The sequence below is a fragment of the Gadus morhua genome, chromosome 17, assembly GCF_902167405.1.
Source record: "Gadus morhua chromosome 17, gadMor3.0, whole genome shotgun sequence".
Lineage (NCBI taxonomy): Eukaryota > Metazoa > Chordata > Actinopteri > Gadiformes > Gadidae > Gadus > Gadus morhua.
The window spans coordinates 13,943,822-13,970,798 of NC_044064.1; the positions used below are offsets into that span (position 1 = coordinate 13,943,822).

General features: G+C 45.6%; 1 protein-coding gene across 1 annotated transcript in view; it reads left to right on the top strand.

Moving 5' to 3' along the window:
* The window catches only part of LOC115529134 (uncharacterized), a 47,813-nt gene that overhangs the window by 13,712 nt on the left and 7,124 nt on the right, over window positions 1–26,977 (top strand). The window contains exons 2-28 of the mRNA XM_030337626.1: window positions 1,748–1,809; window positions 1,901–1,936; window positions 3,334–3,369; window positions 3,990–4,343; window positions 5,818–5,982; window positions 6,224–6,360; window positions 6,638–7,392; window positions 7,514–7,651; window positions 8,065–8,163; window positions 8,244–9,891; window positions 10,034–10,420; window positions 10,594–10,628; window positions 10,721–10,876; window positions 11,032–11,154; window positions 12,554–12,592; window positions 13,221–13,358; window positions 13,443–13,539; window positions 18,724–18,825; window positions 20,524–20,558; window positions 20,724–20,885; window positions 21,128–21,262; window positions 21,388–21,426; window positions 22,150–22,293; window positions 23,855–23,955; window positions 24,068–24,103; window positions 24,210–24,396; window positions 24,715–26,907. Of these exons, the coding sequence (XP_030193486.1) occupies window positions 8,319–9,891; window positions 10,034–10,420; window positions 10,594–10,628; window positions 10,721–10,876; window positions 11,032–11,154; window positions 12,554–12,592; window positions 13,221–13,358; window positions 13,443–13,539; window positions 18,724–18,825; window positions 20,524–20,558; window positions 20,724–20,885; window positions 21,128–21,262; window positions 21,388–21,426; window positions 22,150–22,293; window positions 23,855–23,955; window positions 24,068–24,103; window positions 24,210–24,396; window positions 24,715–26,907 (5,682 nt within the window). The 5' untranslated portion in view covers window positions 1,748–1,809; window positions 1,901–1,936; window positions 3,334–3,369; ... (5 more) ...; window positions 8,065–8,163; window positions 8,244–8,318. The remainder of the gene's footprint in view (window positions 1–1,747; window positions 1,810–1,900; window positions 1,937–3,333; window positions 3,370–3,989; window positions 4,344–5,817; window positions 5,983–6,223; window positions 6,361–6,637; window positions 7,393–7,513; window positions 7,652–8,064; window positions 8,164–8,243; window positions 9,892–10,033; window positions 10,421–10,593; window positions 10,629–10,720; window positions 10,877–11,031; window positions 11,155–12,553; window positions 12,593–13,220; window positions 13,359–13,442; window positions 13,540–18,723; window positions 18,826–20,523; window positions 20,559–20,723; window positions 20,886–21,127; window positions 21,263–21,387; window positions 21,427–22,149; window positions 22,294–23,854; window positions 23,956–24,067; window positions 24,104–24,209; window positions 24,397–24,714; window positions 26,908–26,977) is intronic.

Here is a 26,977-nt window from a genome sequence, read left to right on the forward strand (position 1 = left end):
AATATAAAATAAAAATCACAGCATCACACAAATATTTTAAATACTAATTATACACTTATAAAATAAAGTTATGTGCTGTGCAAATAGCTGGTGGTAAAAATAGAACTTTCTTCAATACAAATTAGATTTTTTTTCAAGTTAACAGGTGAGTCTCACACCTGCCTTGCTTCAGTCAGTGCAGTGCAATATCATTTTTTTTTTTTTTTCTCTCAGTATAAACGATATGGCCAAATCTCTCCCGGTAGACACTTTCATATCGTCCACGGTATGATATCGCCCAGCCCTAATTGCACTCGATGTTTGGTGCAAAATGGTGCAAATCTGTCTGGGACTTAAAACTTAAAGTAAACGTATATAACGCGGTGTAACGTCATACTTTGTAGTGCGTTACCCGGCTTGCAAAACATGTATGTCGAAGGGTTGGTAAAAAAGTTTAACTTCGGTTAACTTTGTGGAAACAAGAATTGTGATTGAACAATCGACATTCAAGTACTGGTGAACTCGTGTTGAATTGAATTTCCTGGTTTTAAGAACTTCCTTTGACAACGTTGTGAACTCCAACAAGCAGCAACTGGAGATGCCACGCAGTGCACATCGTGGATGGGCTGGTTCGGGCCATCATGGTACTGAGAGACAGCTGCTCACCTCAATCAAGGAGAACCCTCATTGGACAGATATTTGGTTATTTGTTGTGAATGTATGTGAAACTGAAAAAACGTAGGAACCCTAATGTATTCGTTGTATAGAATTATCTATAGGTGGTGGTATTGGTTCCGGTAATCCAGTTTTGAAGGCATATATATGCCTTCAAATGCTATATTACCTTACCGATGAAGCTCACCATACCTCCACATATGGAAGACTTGTACTTCTTAACATATAGTCTAATTTGCCTTACCCAGTCAATATGTTCCTGTTGTGTCGTGGTATTGCCTCTTCCTCATGACCAGCGCTGGTTGAGGTCCAACCTAAACCAACCATTCTGTGAGGCGTGTCCTTACATCAAACAATGTAAACTGTCATGTATTCTTTAGGCCACCATGCTTGTCATACAGTATTACCCTGTCATGGTTGAGTGTAATTATATTTAATAATTCTATATCTTTTTTTAAAGAATATTTAGTTTGATTATTTAAGATGTTTGGCATGGTCCAAGATCTTTAAGACAACAATGAAAACTCAGTTTTAATACATCTTAAGTCTGTATTTTACTTTTCTTGTGAATTGAACATCTTGTGTGTTGTTGAGTCAATGTTTGACAAATATTTCTCAGTACATTAATTTCAGTACAAAAGACACAATTCAGATTCATACATATGTATCTTTTCATTATCACAGCCTTTTTTGTGAAGAGCTGCAGTTAAGCATGCGTGCGCACACACAAACACGCACGCACACACACACACACACCCAGAGGACTTGAGTGGTTGTAGTCTTGTTTGTGTGTGTGTGTGTCTGTGTGTGTGTGTATGTATATATATGTGTATATATATTTATATATATATATTTTTTAAACCAAGATTTGCTATAGACATCACTATCTTTTTTTTTTTTTAAATCCCTGCAGGTGAGGTGCTTTATTATAAGGAATGTGTTTCCTGCAATAATTGTTATTTAATACGTTATGTGACGTGGATGTTTATAAATCGTCCTGGAAAGATATGTGTTGATATAAAAGGATGGACTTTACGCCCACGCACACACACCAACTCTTAACGTAATCACTTCCTGTGTGTGTTTCCTACAGGGCTGGCTGGAACACAGGAATCACATAGTCCACCTTGCCCGTTGCAGACTTCTACGCAGGCAGTCAGTAAACCTCAAACTAGATAAAAAGCTGCTCAATATTGGTGGTTGGAGTCTGATGTTTGGAGGCATGATGTGCTTTTCTCTTGTCCAGGTATTCTGAATGGGAGCCGGATTCAGTTTCACTTGAGTAAGTTCCACTAACATAAGTCTCAAACACCCTTGCTGCTGTGTGTGTGTGTGTAAAATGTACTACCTTTTTAAAAAACAATCAGAACAGTAACTAGAGCAAGGAGCTATAAGAAGTGAAATTGTCTGAATTACACTAGACAGAAAGCTGTTGTCCTCAATGTTGGTGTGGTAACCCGGCACGGTGAGCGAACCACCTACTCCCAAACAGGACACAAGTTCGCTGGCCAAAACCAAAAAGGCATGTTTTATACCAAACTCAAACATAAAGTCTCTCGCTGAAGAAACACAAAAGAACGTAAAACCTGGGAGGAATCAACAGTCCCATCTTTCGTGGGTGGAATCCCCGTCACCCACGAGGACCGGTCTCTCGTACAGGAGCCACATGGCTGGGGGAGCCCCGAATGAGTGGAGAAGCAGGCTATTTAAGCCCTGCTACTCCACCTGTCCCTCAGGCGCTCTGCATCTTCTTAAGTGGCCCGGGCCGGGTTGCCACACTCCTCCACCCTTCGCTGAAGCCTCGGGCGGCCTTTCGGAGGAGCGGCGGTCCGGCGCGCAGCATGCCACTGCCACTGCTGCCGGCGTGCCTCGTCTCCCGCGGCCTCGTCTCGGCCTGCGTCGTCTCTAGCTGCGTCGTGGTCTTTTGTGTGTGTGTGTGTGTGTGTGTGTGTGTGTGTGTGTGTGTGTGTGTGTGTGTGTGTGTGTGTGTGTGTGTGTGTGTGTGTGTGTGTGTGTGTGTGTGTGTGTGTGTGTGTGTGTGTCTCCTCCACCCTTTGCTGAAGCCTCGGGCGGCCTTTCAGAGGAGCGGCGGTCCGGCGCGCAGCATGCCACTGCCACTGCTGCCGGCGTGCCTCGTCTCCCGCGGCCTCGTCTCCCGCGGCCTCGTCTCGGCCTGCGTCGTCTCTAGCTGCGTCGTGGTCTGGTTTGGGGTTGCTTGAGGTTGGCGTTCCCTCCCAGAGTGGTCCGTAGCTCGGTCGAGTTGCCTGCATTGTCCACCGTATGTGGCAATCCCCGGTCATCGGCGGCTGCGATTCCCGAAACAAACGCTCAGGCAGGGTTGCGGTGCAGTGGTTTCATTGCATGCAGCTCACAATAGAAAGAGGAAATCATGCATCAACTTGTTTCTTCCACACTGGGGCAAAAAGGGTGTGGGGACTCTGGGTCGGGTCCGGTCCGTCGGTGAGGTCGTCGTATCTACCGCTCCCGGCTTCTGCCCCACTCGGCACCCTCCGGGCACATGGCTGAGAGAGCTCCAGAATGAGTGGAGAAGCAGGCTATTCAAGCTGCTTCTCCACGTGTTCCTCAGGTGCTCTTCATCTCCTTTATTGGCAACGGCCGGGTTGCCACAGTGGTTGGAGTCTGATGTTTGGAGGAATGATGTGCTTTTCTCTTGTCCAGGTATTCTGAATGGGAGCAGGATACAGTTTCACTTGAGTAAGTTCCCCTAACCTAACACCCTTTTTTGTGTGTGTGTGTGTGTGTGTGTGTGTGTGTGTGTGTCCAATCAGAGAACAGTTACTAGAGCAAGGAGCTATAAGAAGTGAAATTGTCTGAATTAAAGCAAGTGTTTGGAGAACAAGCAAAAATAAACGTCAATTTAAAGGCATACAAACGAAAAATATCCAAGCCCTCCCCTTACAGGCCGACCTCCAAAGGCCCTCCCCCAAAACCCTAAAATAGTTTGTTAGCTTAAGCAACAAGTCCGCCTTGCCTTGTGCACAGGCAGTATTTAAATCTAGGTAGGTAGACAAGACACTTGGCGCATCCCATCATTATAATCTGGCCAAATGAATTGATCGCACAACATTTCATTTATTGATTGCTGAGATTTTCCAGAAACGTGTTGAGGAAAAGTTGCTAGAATAAATTGCCTACCACAGCTTTAATAGGTATGACTGAAGGCCAGAATGGGAAATGTTTTCTGCTTGAACAAATTTGTCAATTATGGGCAGCACATGACAAAAAACAGCAAACAATGAGAATTCTTCGCTCAAATTACTCAAAGCTTAACCGTATTCGACATTACTTTATGTCTGCTCATCTTCCTGCTTTAGCTCGGCCCCTGAAGAATCCCAGCAACCCCCAACGACAACCGCAGTCCCCGCCTCCTCCCCAAGTTCACCCCATCACCCCACTCCGTTCGCCCCATCAAACTCTGCACCTCCCTTGCCGAGGAGGATTTTGGAAGTACTCGCGTCTTGGACTCCACCGAAGAGATCAAGGTCAAAGTCTTCAGGAAGGAAAGGATCGAGGTCTCCACGGACGAAGAGGTCAAGGTCTCCACGGAAGAAGAGGTCAAGGTCTCCACGGAGAAAGAGGTCAACGTCGCCAGCGAGTTTGCGGTCCCCAGATTGGAAGCGAACCAGCGGGAAAGCTAGCTCACCCCGTAGCTCCAGACCTATCCACAGGTAACCGTGATTCCTCAATCTCAATGGTGTATTTCACCAAACGCATCCACAATATCCTTCAGACTCACTGACTTTAATAATATACATGATTGAAATCAAGCTTCACGATGATAATAATAAGACCTCAGTGTTTCCCATACATAGATCAATGTGTGGCGCAGCGCCTCAGAAACAACACCGAGTGCCACAAATTGATTCTGCCTTTTTTTTTGCGATTTTGAAATCTAAGTATCGTTCCGTTCATTCATGTCCGCATAGCACTCTTTCTCCCTGTCATTCTCGTACACACACACAGACAAGCGCGCATACATGCCAATGGTGCGTGGGTATCCACTACCACTTATTGGATCAACCCGCCTATCACTGATACATGCACACGCACTGACAGCTGATTCGCCCGCTCCTCCTCTCAACGCGCCTACAAAGGAAAACCAGAAGCAGCGTGATATTTGGCACAGTGAAGATGGTCGGCGACCTCTGGAGTTTACCAATGTGTGCTCAAACACACTTGCCCAAAATATTGTTGACTCAGAAAAGATACATTTTAGCCTTATGAACTGTATAGATATTGAACATCCTGCACCCTAAGTCAGCATAGACAACGTTGGTAACGCAGCAAACGATGCGATTAATGTGAAATGCGGTTATAGTTTAGATGGATCAAAGTGTTAGACTGGGTTCCCCCAGCCCGTTCTGCCGGTGATTTGAATTCGCTCTGCAGCAGGGGCTGGACAGGAGCAATGCATTGCTTCCCCTTTTACTGGAGCCAATGACCAATTACTTTTTGGCTGGTTTAGCACAATGAAGACAGGGAAGCGATTGCTGCGATCGAAGCGATCGTTTGTTGGATAGTTTGAAGGACTATTATTATTTATTATTTTTATATTGTTAAATGAGCAATGAACCCCCCCCCCCCCCCCCCCGCCAGCCTGAAAGTCCGGGAGCACCAAACATTGCTACCTACAAAATCTTACTCATCACCTACAAGGCCCTCAACAGCCTAGCCCCCCCCTACCTTGCCGACCTCCTCCATCACCACGCCCCCTCCCGATTCCTCAGGTCCAATTCTGCAAACCTGCTACAAGTTCCACGGACTGAGCGACGGACTTGGGGTGATCGGGCCTTCTCAGTTGCTGCCCCCACCCTTTGGAATTCACTCCCCTCCCACATCAAAGTCTCTCCAACACTCTCTTCTTTCAAATCTGCCCTCAAAACATACCTTTTCACACTAGCCTTCCCCACCTAACTCCCACCTTATTCTTCATGTTTAACCTCTGTTTTTCTTTTATTCCTAGTCTTTCTTACATAGTTTTGATAGGGCAATATGTAAAGCGTCTTAGAGTACCATATTAAGCGCTATATACATTATATTTATTATTATTATTATTACCTGGTCTGTGGGAAACACTGGACCTCCTGTCTGGCCCTTCCACCTCACCTCTTTGTGATTGGTTCCTTCTTTCTCATTAACCAGCCGTAGAAGCCGCTCCCATTCCTCGTCAAGCTCCTCCCCCAGCTCAGACCGTTGCCGTGGCAAAAGGCAGGCAGCCAGGAGATCTAGGCGAAGCTCTGGGTCCCCACGAAGGGGTCGGGGGTCACGATCGCCCCGGCATGCACGTGGTACCAGACCCAACCGCAGGTGTGTTGGGTTACTTGTTTCTTTGAATTGTTTTATGGTTCACTAGTAACCATAGAAACAGTAACCGACTTACCACTCGTTACCAATCGAAACCACTGTTAAGTGTAAAATAGTGACATCAACACAAGGTTAATATTTATTTCTTCATTATTAGTGAATAAAGCGGTAATACATTTCACAGTAATAAGTAGTAGTTACTAAACCGATGGTCTAGTATTCATGGTGATCTTGATCCTCCCAGGTCCCGCTCTGGGTCTCGATCCCCTCACCCCTCATCTCAGCGAAGACGGTCGCGCAGTCACGATGGGAGGTCTTCGGGTCGCAGACAAGAGGAGACCAGCGTAGAACAGCTGGCCAAGAAACTACTGGAATCCTCTGGTAAGAGACCAGGTAGAGAGACCTAATGGAAGGCGAGGGAGAAAGAGATTGAGGTAGAGAGACCTTGCAGAATATCCCCGTAGATGAATCAGGAGAGGGAGTCAAGCACATTTAAGATTGTTAGATACAGGCAAAGTGAAACCTGATCAGACTCTTCCTGCTTCTCCATTCTCCTCTTCCCTCTGTCTTTCTAACCTCGTTTTCCTTTCTACTTTCTCTCCATCTCCTCTTCTTCCCCCTGTTGTCTTCCTCTCCTTCTCCCGCTCCTCCCCTCAAGGTGTCCAGAGCTTCACTGGCTCCTCCAGTCTAGAGCTTGTGGTCCAGTCTCTGGCCCCAGTGCTGCTGGCAGAGCTGGCCAAGCTGAAGGCCGCTTCATCATCATCCTCTGATTCATCTAAAGAAAAGAAGCCATCCTCCCCCTCGTCATCTAGAGATGAACAGAAGCAGTCATCCTCCTCATCTAGAGACGAGAAGAAGCCATCCTCCTCCTCCTCATCTAGAGATGAACAGAAGCAGTCATCCTCGTCATCTAGTGACAAGAAGAAGCCTTCCTCATCTAGAGATGAACAGAAGCCGTCATCCTCATCATCTAGAGACAAGAAGCCATCCTCCTCTTCCTCATCTAGAGATGAACAGAAACCGTCATCCTCATCATCTAGAGAAAAGAAGCCATCCTCCTCTTCCTCATCTAGAGATGAACAGAAGCCGTCATCCTCATCATCGACAGACGAGAAGAAGCCATCCTCCTCTTCCTCATCTAGAGATGAACAGAAGCCGTCATCCTCCTCATCTAAAGACGAGAGGAAGCCATCCTCTTCCTCATCTAGAGATGAACAGAAGCGGTCATCCTCATCATCTAGAGACGAGAAGAAGCCATCCTCCTCTTCCTCATCTAGTGATAAACAGAAGCAGGCATCCACTTCTTCGACCAAAGGAGGGAATGAACCACCTTCGTCCTCTTCCTCTGTTAAGGGAATCAAGAAGGTGCTGGTTAAGAAGAGTGTACCAATTAAATCTGCAAAACCACCAGGGGTGAGTAGTCGAGTTGAATAGATTTCACCCTCCCTCTTTCCCACTTGAATCTCATGTTTTATTTTCTCTGCGTCGTCTGTTTCCGTGTATCTGTGTATAACTCTGTGTCTCCTGGGTCTAGTCGGGCCTCCTGGGCTTCGTACCGGCCCACCCTCCCCTGCTCCTGTCTGGGCTTCCCTCCAAGGTCACCCAGCAGCAGGTGTTCTCCGCTGTGGAGAAGTTCGGAAAAAGCATACTCGTTTCTGTGGTGCGACAAGAGGTGAGTGCTAACCCCTGGTAGTTAACTCCTGAGGTCAGAGTAAACTTTGGTTGGACTGAACCAGAGCCATGACATGTTTCCACTTAAGGTGTAAGTGAACACACTGTTAAAGCTGGAATTCTAACATGATGAGATCAAAAGAAAAAGGTCTTTGGGGCTCGAGTTCTAGGAAGGCGGGGAACATGTTACAACGGATGAAACAACTCTAGATACTTTTTTTTAATGCTGTTGTTTTTTATTGTATTTGAAATGTAAGTTGTATTTGAAATGTTACACTTAGAAGCTTAACCCTCACTCGACTGCAGACACCAAAATTAACCACTGCTCAGACAGAGCTCTAAACATTCACACACACCACAGCGTTATTATGAATGGCTCATGAGAAGATTTGCTTTGTATGCCTGTGTCTTTAGGCCACGGTGTACTTTCGACAAGAAGCTGCCGCTCATGCCTTGCTCGGCTTTACGGAGCTGAAGATTGGTGGAAATCCAATCACTGTGACACAGATAGCGGTAACGGACAAACACGCACGTCATGTATCTCTAATGGCTCTTCCTCCTTTCTGTCTCTAACCAAATGGTTGACTTTACAGGTACCTGGGACAACAACAGTGCCACACCTTCTTCCGACCCCGGGCTCTTCTGTCCAAGCACAAAGCTCTGCTACAATGGCCGTCAATGTTGTGGCAGAACCTCCCTTAAGTTCCATGCAATGCAACAAAACGACCGCGCCCGGTATCAAAACGACCGCACCCGGTACCAAAGGGACCACGCCTGGCAACAAGAAGGCCACGCCTGGCAACGCGACTACCACGCCTGGCAGCAAGACAACCACGCCTGGCAAAAAGACAACCATGCACGCCAACAAGATGTCTACTCCCAGCAAGTCAACAACCACGCCTGACAACAAGGTGACCACACCCGGCATGGCGGCAACGCCAGGTAAAAAGCCCGCCCTGCCTGGCACAGCACCTATTATACCTGGCAACGAGACTGCAACCCCTGGCAACACAACAGCCACTTCTGTCAAGAACACTACCATGCCAAGCAACGCAACAACCTTGCCTGACAACAAGACGACCACACCCGGCAACAAGACGGCTATTCTCTGCAAAAAGACATCCATGCCTAGCAGCACAACGACTGTGCCTGGCAGCACAACAACGCCCGGCAACAAGATGACCCCACCCGGCAACAAGGCGGCCACGCCTGGTAACAAGAGTGCCACGCCTAGTAACAAGACTGCCACGCCTGGTACCAAGATGACCACACCCGGCAACAAGGCGGCCTCGCCTCTTAACAAGACGGCCACACCCGGCAGCAAGATGGCCCCGCCCGTTAACGTAACGATCACACCTGGCAGCGACACGACCACAACCGGCAACACAACAACCATGTCTGAAAACAAGGTGGCCACACCCGGCAACAAGACGCCCACTAACGGCAACAAGACTACTGTTCTCTGCAAAAAGACATCCTTGCCTAGCATCACAACGAATGTGCCTGGCAGCACAGCAACGCCCGGCGACAAGACGCCCACACCCGGTAACAAGATTGCCACGCCTGGTAGCACCACAACCATGCCCAGCAAAAAGAAGATAACCCCTGGCAACACTATAACCACGCCTGTCAACAATACGGCCACACCCGGCGACAAGATGGCCCCGCCCGTTAACGTAACGATCACACCTGGCAGCGACACGACCACAACCGGCAACACAACAACCATGTCTGAAAACAAGACGCCCACTAACGGCAACAAGACGCCAACTAACGGCAGCAAGACGCCCACTAACGGCAACAAGACGCCCACTAACGGCAACAAGACGCCCACTTCTGACAACATAACACCCACGCTGGACAACAAGGCAATCAAGCTCAGCAACAACACTGCCACACCTGGCAGTGACGCGACCACAACCGGAAACACAACAACCATTTCTGAAAATAAGACGACCACACCCGACAACAAGACGGCCACGCCTGGTAACAAGATGGCCCCGCCCGTTAACGTAACGATCACACCCGGCAGCGATACGACCACAACCGGCAACACAACAACCATGTCTGAAAGCAAGATGACCACACCCGGCAACAAGACGCCCACTTCCGACGACAAGACGCCCACTTCCAACAACGTAACACCCACGCCTGACATCAAGGCAATCGAGCTCAGCAACAACACGGACATGCAAGGCGACACAGAAGTCTTCCCCACAGTCCTCTTCCTCGGATCAATTCGTGAGTATCTACCCCCATCATTCATCAATAGGTACCTTCAGCCCGGGGTTAGATTTGGGCATAGTGTGCTTTAGTGATTTTTGACGGCTCTTTTTCCACTCTTTTAAAAAAATGTGACCATCACCTTGCTGACTTTTTACAGCGCCTATTCTCTGCAAAAAGACATCCATGCCTAGCAACACAACGACTGTGCCTGACAGCACAGCAACGCCCGGCAACAAGATGGCCACACCTGGCAGTGACACGACCACAACCGGAAACACATCAACCATGTCTGAAAACAAGAGGACCACACCCGACAAGGCGGCCACGCCCCTAAACGTAACGATCACACCTGGCAGCGACACGACCACAACCGGCAACACAACAACCATGTCCGAAAACGAGACGCCCACTTCCGACAACAAGACGCCCCCTTCTGACAACCTAACACCTACACCTGACAACAAGGTAATCGAGCTCAGCAACAACAAGGTCACGCGAGGCTGCACAGATGTCTTCCCCACAGTCCTCTCCCTTGAATCAATTCGTGAGTATCTGCCCCCATCATTCATCAATAAGTACCTTTAGCCCGGGGTTAGATTTGGGCATAGTGTGCTTTAATGATTTTTGACGGCTCTATTTTTACTCTCATAATAAGAAATTTGACCATCACCTTGCTGACTTTTTACAGCGCTTATTTTCTGTCTGTCATCTAAACAGAATGTCTTGATGTTCAGTGTTGGACATGGAATGACGTAGGTCCAATAACGGCATCAAACACACACACTCATGCATGCAGACACGGCCAATAATTAACCTTGGTTTCTTTGCCGCTCTCTTGATGTAGTTTCTACCCTACGCCACCGGTGGTGCCACCATCATGGTGACTGATCTGCCAGAGATAGAATACGATGCTTACCCTCCGTCTTTGATCACACCTTTTTTGGGGAAGTTTGGCAACATCTATTGGGACAAATGCTTCATCCTTCCTGACAACTGCACGGTAAAGTTGAAACATAAACATACATTGTACTTTAAACCTGCAACCATGTCACTTTGTACCGCACTGATGGTCTCCGTTATAGTTTGTTTATTTGTGTCCAGGGCATCAGTGCCATTGTTGTTCTTTTAGTGATGCCGACTGCTTTGTGTGTCCAGGCGTTTTTAACCATGACGGCCAATAGGATGGCATCCCTGATTGAGGCGCTGGTGATGGAAGCCTCCTTGAACTTCGAAACTGTCCGCTTTCACATTCTGAAGGAAAACGCCCTTGAATCTCCGGTACACGCACAAACACACACACGGGAAAAACGCATTCTCTGAGTCAATGGAGGTCTTGAAACGATTTGATGTGAATACTGGGCTTAGTCTGACGTAACAAAGCCCCCTATTTCAACAGAGACCGGCCCCTGTTTCTCTTGCTTGTAATCTATAATTACTTTATTTTGTATTATTCTATAGCAGGGGTTTTCAAAGTGTGAGAGAGTGAGCCCCCCCTCAGAGAAAAAATTCAAATGAGCCCCCCCCCCCCCCCCCCAAATATTTTTTTTCTAAAGACCTGTATTTCGAAAGCTATCTTAATTATTTTACACATTTTAAACATCTCTGATCATAATTTTAAAACATTTGAAACATATTTTTTAAACATTTGAAACATATTTTTGAAACATATTTTTGAAACATTTTAAACATATTTTTTAAACATTTTAAACATATTTCTGAAACATTACAACATCTTTGTGCGTTTTTAAACACATTTCTTAACACAATTTAACAACTTTATCTAAGCATGTTTTAGCTTAACCTTTTTTAAATAGATTTGAACATCTTAATCTGTGTAAACTGCCAGTTTACACAGATTCATTCAGGGTCCCCGACTCTGAATTTTCAGAGTCGAATCAGATCTGCTTTTTCAGTCCAGAGATTCGACTATTCGGCGGGGTTTGTTTACCGGCGTTGCTATGGTGACCTAAATTATTATAAGCAACTGAAAACGATGCCGGTCTGAAACTAAAACTGTGATTCTGAAAAAAGTATAAATGCTATCAAAATTCCGTTTGGATAGTATTGAAGATACAAGTGTGTAGATTTGTTCAATGGTTTGAACAATGGTAACGGTTGAAAAATGAATGAGTTACGATGTCTAGAACTAGGTGTATCAGAATGGGCAGACGTCTTCAATGAAAACAGCTGAAAACGAAGCGGTATGAAACTAAAACGGTGGTTCTGAAGAAATTTTAAATGATATCGAAATTCTGTTTCGATATTATTGAAGATACAAGTGTGTAGATTTGTTAAATGGTTTGCACGAAGATAAACGGTTGAAAATGTATTTAGTTAGGTTACTTCTACAGTTGAAGTACGATTGATGATTTGAATCATCGACTTTCAGGTTTTTCTTCGGGTTTATTTTTTTCTCATGTCGCGCCCCCCCTGAAGAACTCTGGCGCCCCCCAGGGGGGCCGCGCCCCACAGTTTGAAAACCACTGTTCTATAGTATACAAAATCAGGCTATTGGCAGCCAATAGCTATATGTACAGTATATATTTAAGATTGAATGCAGCCGCTTACATGGACATGCACAGTCGTGATATTTTGAAAACTGAAGTTGTTAGTGGAGCAGGTTTGTCGTTTAGTGGAGGCGCTGTAACCCTGGTAATGACCCCTCACTGCCTTTCAGATCACCTTCTATAAACATCTTCTGCGCTGGAGTGAAAAGGTGACACGCACACACTCACACTCCCACTGCGATCTGGGACATCACAACCTTCATTCTTCTTAGAAATCACGTTTGTTAAAGTGAAATAAAAGTTGAAGTTCCACTGAGTGCCACAGTAAATCCCTCATTCCACTGGCCATCAGACTCTTTAACTCTTCCCACTACCGAAGTGTGTGAGTCAATGTGAGATCTGCACTGCTTTTGTTTTGTTAATTATTGGAACCAGAGGACCTGTGCAATTTGTGGGCACTTTATTTTGAGATGAACTTAATCTGGGATCAATACAGTCACCTGTGTCTGTAAGGCGGTGCGATCAGCCGGAATATGTTAAACATCGTGCTTGTCCGAAAAAGGTTCTGGCTTTATTACCGAATCCAATGAGGTACTGGAGGAATCTGAAACACTTCCTTTTGCTATACCCTGTGCTGTACATGGTATTTACTGTACCCTCAAGACCCACGCATTGTCCAATGATGGAGATGAAGTTTCCTTAAGGGGTTAAGGGGATTTGAAGTTTTGCACAATGGCGATTGAGGGGAACATCTTCAGATTTTGATAGGGGGCACAAGTCAAATCACTCCTGATGGAATCCAGCCCAGGTGTTGAATGTCTACTTCCTGTGGTCTAGCTTTATGATGAGTCTACATTGGAGAACAGACTGGTGTTCATCAACAACATTCCTTATTGCGAATCCTCGATGGACGACATCTTTAAAGGCGTCCTCAAGACCGGAGGAGTCAGGCACTACCTGCCGCTGATTGGCAAGGTACAAACATGCACTTCCTGATCTGTTCTACCTAATTTGCTTAACAAATGGCAACCTGAAAAAAAATGTTGTGTGTGTGTGTAGATATTTGTCGAATTCGTCACGGTGGAGGATGCAGACCGATTCAGTGTCTGGCTGTCCACATTTCCACTGGACTGGGAAATCCATATCTCGCGTCCTGGTACGTGACACAACAGCACCACCTAGTGGACATCATGCAACAGCACCCCACCTAAACCTCATGCTCTTGTTAATGTCTTCACACTGCAGATGGCATCCTCTACTCTAACCACTGTCTCCACACTGTAGATATCCATCCCCCACTCTACACATACTGTCCTTACACTGTAGATATCAATCCCCCACTCTACACATACTGTCTTTACATTGTAGATATCAATCTTCCACTCTAAACATACTGTCCTTACATTGTAGATATCAATCCTCCACTCTACACATACTGTCTTCACACTGTAGATTTTGATCCTCCGTTCTAAAAATATTGTATTTACACTAGATATCGATCCTACTCTAAATATAATGTCTTTACATTGTAGATACAATCCTCCACTCTACACATACTGTCTTTACACTGTAGATGTAAATCCTCCACTCTAAATATACTCTCTTTACATTGTAGATATCAATCCTCCACTCTAAATATACTGTCTTTACATTGTTGATATCAATCCTCCACTCTACACTAGGGCTGTCAAAATTGCTCAAAAATGACATTCGAATGTTCGTTTGGAAAAAAATCACGAATTCGAACTATTCGAATATCTGGTTGCCTATTTTACGCAGTTGCCGTCAATATGTCAATAATGCGACAAAACCATGGTTCAAATTAGTGGGATATATATATATATCCTATAAACAGCCCAGTAACGTGGAGGCCTAATCATGAAAAGCCACAACTTTGTATCGCTTGCATTTCACCACCACACCTGCAAGCGCGCAAACTATAGTAATCTGAAGAAGACGCCCGCTTCTGAATGTTACAAAGTATGCTAGTGGTAACGTTCCTTGCTTTGCTTACCATTTATCGAGAAGGCCTATTAAAATCGATAAAGAAAAAAATGCATGTCGCCTACGTCTTCCACCATGCCAGCGAAAGGGCCAGCACTACGCACCGTTCGGATTCATGAAAAAAAAGCTGTCTCGGACTTTGCCGAGAACATTGCATTATAGCAGCTTTCACCAGCCAGACTACTAGCTCCCTGAGCTCTACTTCGGATGCTTATTGAATGGCATAGCCGAGCTGGAATACCTATATCAAAGTACGGAAACCCCGAGGGGACAAAATACATTCGCTCTTCACAATACTAGTCTGTTACACTTGTACCGCGGGAGTGTTTTTTCACATTCGAATATTATGAGGGACATCGCGAACAGACAGAGGCTCATTCACAAAGCAGATAGAGGCGCTTGTACCGCGGGAGTGTTTTTTCACATTCAAATATTAATTTTCACGTTCGAATTCGCGTTTTTGGATACATTTCGAACGAATATTCGAACTTCGAATATTCGTTGACAGCCCTACTCTACACATACTGTCTTTACACTGTAGATATCAATCCCCCACTCTACACATACTGTCTTTAAACTGTAGATATCAATCCTCCACTCTAAACATACTGTCTTTACATTGTAGATATCAATCCTCCACTCTAAACATACTGCCTTCACACTGTAGATTTTCGATCCTCCATTTTAAAGATATTGTCATTACACTGTAGATATCGATCCTCTACTCCAGGGGTTCTCAAAGTTTGGACAGTTGAGGGCCAATATAGGAACCCAGAATTTGACTGAGGGCCGCCAAAGAAAAAGAAATTAGGCGGGGAACGCCGTCAGCATCCCAGTGGTGAAAAAAAACATTGCGTGAGTGAGGTCATGTGAGGTCTAAATCTCGAAACTGAGGTTCATCCTTTCAAAGTAATGTACAGTCGGATTGAAACGAACAAATGTAACAAGATATAATTGAAAGCTAGAGAGTCGACTTTTCGCTTCATATTTATTTATTTTTGTTTAAATTAATATTGATATAATAATAAAGGTAAAAAAATCTTTATTATTTTGTTTGTATGTCATTGCGGGCTGTCAGGAATGTTTCTGCGGGCCAATGTTGGCCCGCGGGCCGCACTTTGAGAAAAAATGTTCTGCTCTAAATATAGTGTCTTTTATATTTTACATATCAATCCTCTACTCTAAATATAGTGTCTTAACATTGTAGATATCAATCCTCAACTCTAAACATACTGTCTTTACACTGTAGATGTCCATCCTCCATTCTAAATATTGTGTCTTCACACTACAGATAACAATCCGCCACTCTAAAGCTGTGTTCGAAATCATTCCCTATCACGGATATAGTGCACTATATAGAGGTGTGGGAATCTCTTCGCACCTCACGATTCGATTCCGATTATGAGGTCAACGATTCGATTCTGAAGCGATTATCGATTAAACTATTTTTTTTATGAACATTTCCAAGCGTGATTTTCAAAGATATATATCTATACATCTGGGTTTGCTACTCAGTTTGCTATTTACTTCCTACTTTTGTGATGATCATTAAAGACATCGACAGATGAATTAACTTATCTAATATTTCATAAGAGAGAAAGCTTTTGTCACAAATATGACTTTCTATGAACAATGCAATAATCAATGCAGCTTGCATTATAACTAGGGTTGGGTATCGTTTGGGTTTTATCCGATACCGGTGCCTACTCGGTACTTTTCAAACGGTTCCAGTGCTAAAACGGTTCTCGAACCGGTTCTTAAAAAAACGAAACCGCACACACTTGCATACATGCACGACTTGTTATGAGTTTCACATTAAGCAGAAAGTCAGCGGACACTGAGTTGAATGGCAACGGTGTTTGCTAGCCTACTTGATATGCAAGATTTACGGTTTGCATTAAATGACGACTTTTCCGAAGAGGCTGCTGTGAGTGCTGTGACTGATAAATATCTTTTTAAAAAATAATTACAAATAATATTAATTACTCGCTGAAAGCAGGCAGGCACACATCATGGCGCATCATTACTGCCAAAGTCATATTAAGTAATATAACTCGGGTGCGCAAGGCAGCCACAGGAGACACCAACATTGTTTTCAACCGCTCAGTACCGCGCTGTATTAAAGGCCCACTATGCAACTTCGGGCACTTCTTCGCTGTTTTCTTGGTTTTGGCACGCACATTTCTCTACACAGCGCCCCCTCCAGCTTTGTAGTAGATATTTCACAACACTGTCGTAACAACTCGTTGACGTCCCTTCCCCATGCTCTTCTACGCGAGCCATGTGCATTTGTTTTCAAAGAAGCCGGCGAATGCGTGGAGCCATGTCCGAAGTAGATGTTCATAAAGTGTAGGCAAGGTTATACATTTTTAAAATGGTGTATTTGTATTGCAATAAACATAAATCCATCCTTTTTTATAGTTGACGAGGAGTATTTATATCCTAGATTATAATTGTTTTATCTTAGGTTGAACAGAATAATCAGTGTAAGAGTGTTGGCCAACATAATAATCGAAATAAACAAGAACCTGGATTCGGGGATTCAGTCTGTATCTGGGGGACGAGACAGACGAACAGCAAAACACCCATGGAAACAAAGGTGTTTATATGATTGCAACCAAGCATGTTTAGAAACATACAGGGCTCACAACAAAAAAAAGTGCCGTAAAGCATTTTCAAGACTACATTTTCGAGGCGCGATTGGATACTTCCGCTGCGTCACATCCGGATTGTGTCGGTCCGACCAGAGCAAGTTGCATATGCGCTTTTTCCTTGGAGAGGTGACATGGGGCAATGACACACCCACCAAACGACCCAGAAATGGTTGCAGAACCATCAGAATAACTCTCAACCAGCATAATTAATGTAATTTTGGCTAAAAAAGTTGCATAGTGGGCCTTTAATTCCCAAGTTTTGAAACGAAAAAGTATTTGAAGCGAATAACAACTCTGTCTTTGATTTGTTTATTTGGTTTTGAACAGAAAGTTTTCGATGCATGCATCGGCTTTGAGTTTGTTTGTTTGTTACTTTAAAATTACATTTGCTCGCAACACACACAGACACACACACACACACACACACACACACACACACACACACACACACACACACACACACACACACACACACACACACACACACACACACACACACACACACACACACACACACACACACACACACACACACACACACACACACACACACACACACACGTTCATTCACGTCCACCCACTACAACCTGCCGATCTTCAATCAAAACAACATCAAGTAAGCGATGCCGCAGCGCGTTGACAAGTCCGTCCCGAGTCTCGAGGCGCCCATAGGCTTTATGGTTTATATGTTAGAAAGCCGTGACACACTATTTTACCAGTTGGCCTGAAATACCACGCCTCGCATTCATGGACCTATAAAAGTCTTGGTCGTACCATGCGTGTTAAGCGCAACATTGAAAAGGGTCCCGTCTGAAACAGTGTCGCGCAGCGCTGCATTCCGAACGTTGTGTAATCAAATACACCTATGGTGGTATGGTGGTATATAAAAAAATCATATCCTGACGAAAATACTCACCGTTATTCAGTGTGAACAGGTATAGCGCCCAGCACTAACGCAAGTTAGAATCGATACAGAATCGTTCAAGCGAGAATCGCGATGCATCGAAGAATCGATTATTTTTCCCACCCCTACTACATAGGGTGCTCGCCATTTTGTAGTGGTGTTCGAATTCTCAGTGGTTAATTTCATGCACTATATAGTGGACTTAACATACCCAAAATGTGAGTGTACATACGATGTTCCATACATGTTACTCCCGTATACCACAATGCAATGCGGTTGTGTTTTTCCGGGAGAGAAGAAGAAGCTGAATAACCGCGAAAACGTATACATTTAATGGAGTCTCCGGCTTTCGTTTAGAACTGTCAACAATTTATTTGGGATTCAACATCGAAAATGTAACATTAAAAATTAATTTAAAAAAAACCTTTATCAAGGAAATGTAACATTCAACATCAATACAACCTCCAGTTTTCCTCGAGAGTGCCCGGTTTGTTTACATGATGTGGGCGCATCTGTCTGCGGCACACAAATACCCGGTGCATTTACTGACGCAAATGACGTTTAGAAATGTTCAGCGTAGAGTCCGAATTCTCGTTTGTTCGTTCCCTATATAGTGCACTATATCATGAACACTATGTAGGGAATAGCTAGTGAGTGTATAGGGAACGATTTCGAACTCAGCTCAAGTGTGTGTGTGTGTGTGTGTGTGTGTGTGTGTGTGTGTTTGTGTGGTGCCTACCACTGTGTTTAAATAAAGGTTGATTATATATCCCCCCAGGCCTCGCCCACGACAAGGCACGGCTTGAAGATGCGTTCTTGATGACGGTGTTCACCCAGACCGTATTCTATCCCACCCTGTCCCCCCAGTTCTACACCCCTGGTGAGACCCCTAACTATTCCTGTTGTTCTCTGATCTTCAAGTGGACTGACATCTTTTTATCCTCGGGCTCCATTCGACCCCAGCAATTCAAACCTCGCGAAAATGATTGAAATTGTAACCCAAGGTTATGTGTGAGGTGCTTTGTTTTCTTTGCTGGCTACCTTAATAACACTTAACTTAAACATAATCAACAGAATATGAAGTATTTTTTTTTTAATGATTTAATAATGTAATGGTCAGGTTGATTCTGATCATTCAATTATTGGATAGTTGGAGGAGGAATCATTGATTATTATTATTTATGACAATTAAGATCACGTGTTTCTTAATATTAAAGGGATGGTTCGTAGTAAATTCACCCTTAGGTCCACCATAACACCATAACATCCAGCCAAATACCCCCTCAGAAGCTTTTTCTTTTTTTTTATTGAAGTGTAAGGAAAGAGCTAGTGAATTCAACACTTCTTAGCAATGTATTGACACCTGAAATAATTCAATTATTTCAGTTGTCAATGCATTTCTATGGAGTGTTGTACCCCGCCTACAGTTACTAAACGAGCGAGTCTGTTTCGGTCGCCCCCTCCTCAGTAGGAAGGGGGTACATTTGAATATTACCTCCCACTTCCCCAGCCGCCTCCAATCAGAGCATAGCTAAGATTTTGTGGACCAGCGGACGAGCGCTGGGCGGAGGTGTTCGCGCATCTCAGAAGCAGGGATATTCCATACAAAAATAGATATCTAATTCGTCAGTTTGCCATGTGACTGACTGACAGGGAGCCCGCCAGAGCTGCCGGACTGCCGCCAGAGCCTTGGCGGCAATCCGGCAGTTTAGCTCCGGGAGTACAATCCCTTTCTCCTCCATGTCGCGGTTCAATCTTCAGAGAGTCAAAGCCAAAGTTCCTTTCCCCAAATTCTTCTCAACCATGGCTGAGATAACCCCCTCTAGAAGTCTTTACTTGTTGTGGAAGTACCAGGGACGTCAGACGCAGTCTTTATGATTCATAATAGCATCTGATGCGCACGTATCTTTTGGCCGTGATATTAGATATTACATTATATGAATACCTATATATTTTATATAGATATAGAGCTCCGGGAGTCCGCAAACGGCAACAATCACTTCTCCTCCATGCTGTGGTTCACTCGGACAGCTCATTGGTCAATGGGCAGCAGCTCATTTGCATTAAAGCTACAGACACCAGAAACAACGCATTCTGAAGGGACATAGGGAAATAGCGGTAGGTACGATTTCTTTTCCTAAAAGGTATTTCTAGCAAACGGCTTACAAACTTTACAATGCCTCATTTTATGAGTACAGACCCTGTTTGTACTACTGACGAAGTGTGGTAACATTCCAAGCATTATTAGTGGGGTCATTTACAAGATACAGGACAGGTTCCATTAGCGCAGGTACTAACCCAGTCGACTGAAAACTCTAACTTCACCAATGTTCGACCAAGGGATAAAAGCTTCTGAGGGGGTATTTGGCCGGATGTCATAGTGCAGAGGACCCAAGGGTGAATTTACTGCGAACCATCCCTTTATTGATAATGAAGCTGTGTCGAATATTGTTTATGGTTATAACAATGAAGCCAGCCTCGTGTGTGTTGATTCATTATAATGATAAAGAAAGCCAACCGGGCTGTATGGACTCCTGCTAATATTAATGATTAACGTCGCTATTGTCTGACCTCTCAGCACACAGGACGGTGAACGGACCAGAAGACCTTGAGGTGAGTCGGTCCGTCTGTCTGTCGGCATGCATCCCAACAATAAAAAATGTAATCCCCATTAGGGATGCCCTCATTTGACCTTTTATTCAGACTGACCGTGTCTGTTGGGGCAGTGTGCAACACCTCTCTAATTATTTTATTCTCTTAACTGGTTCTGTCCTGAAGTGGGCGGAGACCAATTTGACTACGCAGAGCGTCATGGTGACAGGGCTGGCGTTAGGCTCCTACCGCCACATGGACCTCGTGGATGAGGTGTGGCCTTACTTCGTGGAGAAGGACATCAGCCGTGTGTACTACTGCGTAGTGATACTACCTCTGCAGAGAAGGGTACGCACGCACACCCACAAACTGTTTGGATGTCATGCAAGTCATTATTATTATTATGTCCTTGCCTCCTGTCCGCCATTCTTTTTCCGTCTTGCCTCCTTTCCATCCTCTAATGTCTCCTCCTATCTCTCCTTCTCTTCTTTTACCTCCACTCCCCCTCTTCATCTCTTTCCTCCTCCCCTCTCATCTCCTCCCCTCTCATCTCCTCCTCACTTCTTCTTCTCCTCCTCTCTCGTCTTCAGGCCTTCATCCACTTTGACGACGCTTTGAAGTGTAGGGAGTTTGTCTCAGATTTCCTCCACAAGCCGTTCACTATCGGAGGATCTGACCTCACCCTCCACTTCCTCCTGGACCATTATAAGCCCTGCACCTCAGAGGTATAGACACAGAGAATACAATCTGTAATTATGCTTAGTTGATGTGCTTTCATGACATTGTGTGTGATGTCATGACAGATTATGAATGTGATCTAATCGGTAGATGATGTATATTCTCTTTGCAGCTGCAATTGTACTACAGAATGCTTCATCTGAGCAATGTGGTACGTTATTATCTTCTATCTTCTAGACTTGTATTGACTACTGTTATGTGTGTATAAGTCTGTTTTGTAATATAACAATCTGTGTTGTGATATAGCAGACTATGATGCACCAATCTAGGCTTTGATTTAACAGTAGGTTGTAATATAGCAGTATGTGTTGTATAGCAGTCTGTGTTGTAGCAGCAGTCTTTGTTGGGATGTAGTAGTCTGGGTTGGGCTGTAGTAGTCTGGGTTGGGATGTAGTAGTCTGGGTTGGGATGTAGTAGTCTGGGTTGGGATGTAGTAGTCTGGGTTGGGCTGTAGTAGTCTGGGTTGGGCTGTAGTAGTCTGGGTTGGGATGTAGCAGTCTGGGTTGGGATGTAGTAGTCTGGGTTGGGCTGTAGTAGTCTGGGTTGGGATGTAGTAGTCTGGGTTGGGCTGTAGTAGTCTGGGTTGGGATGTAGCAGTCTGGGTTGGGATGTAGTAGTCTGGGTTGGGATGTAGTAGTCTGGGTTGGGCTGTAGTAGTCTGGGTTGGGATGTAGTAGTCTGGGTTGGGATGTAGTAGTCTTTGTTGGGATGTAGTAGTCTGGGTTGGGCTGTAGTAGTCTGGGTTGGGCTGTAGTAGTCTGGGTTGGGATGTAGCAGTCTGGGTTGGGATGTAGCATTCTTGATTGGGCTGTAGGAGTCTGTTTGGTGGTAAAGCAGTCTGTGTGGTGGTAAAGCAGTTTGTGTTCTGCTACAGGTGTCTAAGGGGACTGGTCACCAGGAGCAGCTGATACTGAAGGAGATGGATCACTGCAACAGGAAAGTGCTGAGGGACATCTTTGACCACTTGTCGAAGAAAACACACCTTAAATGGCTCAGCTGCCTAGTCCTCGCCAACCGGGTACGTCTCGCTGTGGTCCTACTGGACGGGTAGAAGGGTTGGGGGAACGGTAGGGGGACGGTAGCATAGAATAAACTACGGTATGAATCTGACCTACAGTATGAATTTCGGCCAAACCGTTCAACCTGTGTAGAGCAAAATTCCTCCTTCCAAAAGAAGGAGAAAAAAGGATGCACGCTCATCAGTGTGTGTTCACCTGAGAGGTGTTCAGTCTCTGTTTACGACCCACTCCAGGTTTCGCCCCAAAGAATGTCTCTGTGGTGGCGGGGGTTTGTAGGGATTTGAAAAGCAAAACATTTTAAAGGTGACCTAATATACCATCTGGTGTGACTGTGATTAGCCGTTACAAGCAGTTTTGAATATCTGCCTCTTCGGACATCACAAGTGGGCATGTCCACCTAGATGTATGACGGATAGATGAGCAATGTTTGCTCCAGTCTTTTAGGTAAGAGGCAGATTTTCAAAACGGCTTGTAACGGCTAATCACACTCACACCTGGTGGTATAATGTGTCACAAAAGAGCAGGGCTTCAAAAAAGCACAACTTCAACATAAAAAGTCATGTGGAGGAAGGATACAACCTTGTCGTTGATCCGTTATTTGGCGGCCCTGATCTGAAGCAAAGGCACACAGAGATGTTGGTAAAAGAAGATCATAGTTGGGCGGTTTCCTTGTGTTCTAGCACCTCCCAGTGCTATACAGTAGTATACAACATGTCTCATCGTTTTAATTTATACCTACCGTATATATTTAAGCAATATCACATGAGAGGGAGCAGTGTTGTTGCTCTATATCAGCGCTGCTGTGATTCGGCCGGAGGCAATCACAGCAGCGCTGATATAGAGCGACAACATTGTGACCTTGAGTGTGATATTGCCTTTATACAACAGTTATACTAGATAAATGTACTGTTAACAATAATAATTGACCATGTATTGTGATTTGTTTTGTTTATTTAATCATATAAATGAATGAATTTGCTTCCGCCAACAAAAATAGATCCCCACTCAGCGGACTGTTGCCAAGCAACAAACAAATAACAAAGCAGTTTAAAGCCCACACAGTTTGCCTTACGGTGTTGGCTTCATTTTTGCTCCTCTCCAACCTGTCAAGCTCAGACGCTTACATCGGGGCACATCTGGAGTCTCGATTGTGCATCAAATGAAATGTTATATTTGGAAATATATCCATCTGAAGGCTATGGCGCAAAGCTGGTTCAGGTTCGGTCCAAGGTAACAGTTTATGTCAGTCAAAGTAAGTTGGTTACAGCTGTAATGTGGAGTGATTTTGACAGTTGGTTTACAGTTTGGTGAACAGTCCGAGTGATGTTTGACGCTCATATCAGCACTCCTGCAGAGCTCATGGAATGTCTCTTGTCCAATCAAATTACTCGCTCAGAACCACTGTTTGAATAATGTATAAATACATTTTCATAGTAGGTCACTTTAAGAGGTAGATGGGTAGGTGTCGGGTAGGTAGATTGGTAGACAAACAGGTTGGTAGGTAGATGGGTATGAGACGGGTACGTACAATGACAACAAAAACATGCTCTCTCTGTGTAGGTGGTTTTCCGGCTCATTGGGGGAAGACCCGATATTAACAAGAGGACCAAAGTGTTGAATAAGCTCAATGGTAAAAAGGGGAAGACTCAAGGTCAATATGGGTATGTGTTTTCATTCCTTGCCCCCATCTTTGCACACCGACATAAGATTTAATATTTTTATAGGTGAGAGTGAGTGTGTCGATATTAAATAAATAAATTGTCTCTCCTACAGGACCAATCGGGAGGTTGTAGACAAAGTGTGGAAATCGTGAGTCTCTTAGTCTCCTTATCGATTAGACACGTCAACATCTTTCGGGTTGCAGACTTTTGCAGTCATTGAAAGCTGATCTAACGATACCATTTTGTTATTTCAGGGTAAGCGATTTCACGTCAAGCATTCAGAATATAGATGTCAGGACAGTGATCAACAGTCCCCAGCATGCAAAGTCTGGCCAATCGCCACCGGACCCCTCAGCGCCTGGCCCCTCAGGTCCTGGCCCCTCAGGTCCTGGCCCCTCAGCGCCTGGCCCCTCAGGTCCAGGACCTTACCTCCAGAGAGAGGTACGGTCTCGTCCTAGCTCTCTTGTCTCCAGCATAGGGGCTGTGTTGAGGTGTTGGTTCCAAGGCCACAATATCGATAAACTCAACCGACTTGGTGCTGCTATCGGTACTGGAGAAATTAAGCAAATACACTTTCTATTAATTTAGGCTAGTTATTACATTGTGATAGTTATATAAATCGCCTGCAGATGCAATTTTGTTCTTCCCGGGTCAGTTCTGATTATAACAATTAAAGAAGATTCTCTGATTAAATCGGCAAAATCGTAACGATTGCCATCCCTAGTCAGGGCTCAGACTCTTTCCTCTCTTTGGAACCAGCAGGTCTCAATGGGGCTCGACAAGACCACCTCCTCATCTACGTCTACTGGATTGGAGTCCAACTCTTCAACGACAGCCCACTCCTCATTCTTGTCTGGAGCCACAGTGTCCTCCTCCTTACATCTCCACAAGTCTTCATCTTCTTCAGATCTCCCCAAGTCCTCCTCATCTTCTTCAGATCTCCCCAAGTCCTCCTCTTCCTCTACTTCTTCTTCTCTCCCCCCTCCGGTCGGAGTAGTCCCTTCCTCTTCTGAACAGAACACACAACAGAAGTGTGAAGAATCTTCTGCCCAGGTGTCTGAGGCTGTTGACACGACACACACTCCATCGCGTACCAGCCAGGAAGGTACACTTATCACTACCACGGAGGAGGCGGAGTCTCTTCCTGCCTGTCCAGCAATCAGAAGGAAGGAGGAAGCCGCGATGGTATGTGAAGATGACATGGCGAGGTTTGGCCATATGATGGCAGCAGAGACCTCTGCCGTGAAAAGTGCAGCATCACTGACAGGAAAGGATGTCTTACACACTGATCCATGTCTGGAGGAAGAGGGGAAGAGAAAGGCCCAGCAAGAGTTAACCCTCACAGGAAAGGATGTGGTCGTCTCTCCCAGCGAAGACATGAAGGAGAACAGAGTAGAGGTGGACGAAACACACCAGCAGCTGGGTGATGAAAAGTCAAGCGACCAGATGCTCCATTCGAGGCCAGAGTGTGGCGAGGAGACGCCACACCAAACCCCGGTCCAGCCTGAGACACCAGGCCTCCCTAACCCTGAGAGCCAGACCTCTGAACCCCAAGAGGAGGAAATGTTGGCCAAAGTCGCTGATGAAGCTGAGCCATTCCAGGAGGTCCCAGAGCACAAAGAGACTATTTTGGAAGAGGGGAAGGTGACAATTGTAGAAGAACGAATGCCTTCTGTGAATGAAGAAACCCCATCGGTAGTTTCGGAGGCAGCTGATGCTTTACTCAACGATGCATCGACAGAAGAAGGAGACATCAACCGGCTCATGGACTGTGTTGATGAACCGGCTCATGGACCGCTGTCCACCAGACGCTCCACCAGGCACTCCACACCCACCAAGAAGAGGGAAAGCCCTGCGGAGGAACCAGTGGAGAAGGCAGTCCCGGGGCCTCCCGTGACGAGGGGCGCTAGGGGCAGAGGAAGGAAGGCCAAAACCCCTACGAGGAAGGACGGCAAGCGGAGTCTAGAGGAAACCGTGTTTGAGGTGTTGGATTCCATTGGGGGCGACGTGGTGGAAGACGCACCAGCGCCAGAACAACCAGGACGACCCCGACGGGGGCAAGCGAACAATGACCCAACGCCTGAAAAAGATGGAAAGGTAGTACCTGACGACACTCCTGAAGGAACGCACGGCAAGCAGGAGCAAGTCAAGAAAGAAGAGGAGGTGGCCCGTGAAGTCATGGAGGAGCCACAAGGTGACGAGCAGCCTGCTGCCGGAAAGAGAAGGAGTGGACGAGGGAGGAAAGAGGAGGTGGCGGTCTCTGGGACCTCCGAAATAGCCGCCAAAGAAGGTCAACAGAGGGTGAAGGACTTGGAGGAGGTGTACCAGGTGGTGGACTCAGTTGCGGGCGAGGAGGAACCGGCTCCAGTGGAGGAACAGCCGCCAGGGTTAGAGCCTAGCAGGGGGAAGAGAGGTGGTACGGTCGCGGGGAGTGACTCCGTGACAGAAGACAAAGCGGCAAAGAAGATGAAAACCACGGTTCAAACCGTACTGCCCAAAGTAAATGAGGGTGTTGGAGCAAAGAAGGCGATCGACGGAAGGATGAAGGAGAGCCAGGAGCAGGAGGAGAACGCTCTGGTGTGTCTGGATGAGGTCAGTGAGGAAGAGGAGGACTACCCCGACGATTCAGTTGAGGAGGAAGAGCTGAGGAAGAGGCAGGCAGTCGAGGAGAGGAGGAGAGAGGAAGAGGAGGAGAAGAGGAAGCGAGGAGAAGGAATGGAGGGGCTGTTGACCCTAGATGAGGTTGGAGAGGAGGAGGAGGAGGTGGATGAGGAAGAGGTTTGTCCTGGAGGAGAGGAAGAGAGTGGAAGAACAGTGGGGGGGATCACAGAAGAAGAACTGCAGGCGTTGGTCACTCTGGAAGAGATTGTGAAGGAGGAACAGGAAGGGGAGGAGCCAACACATTCAGAGCCCCTTCCAGACGACCAATCAGAGGCCAGGTTGAATACTGAGGTGAGAGAAAAGTGAACTTATATGCAGATAAAAAGTTTGTTTATATCCATGTATTCAGGATGATAGGGAT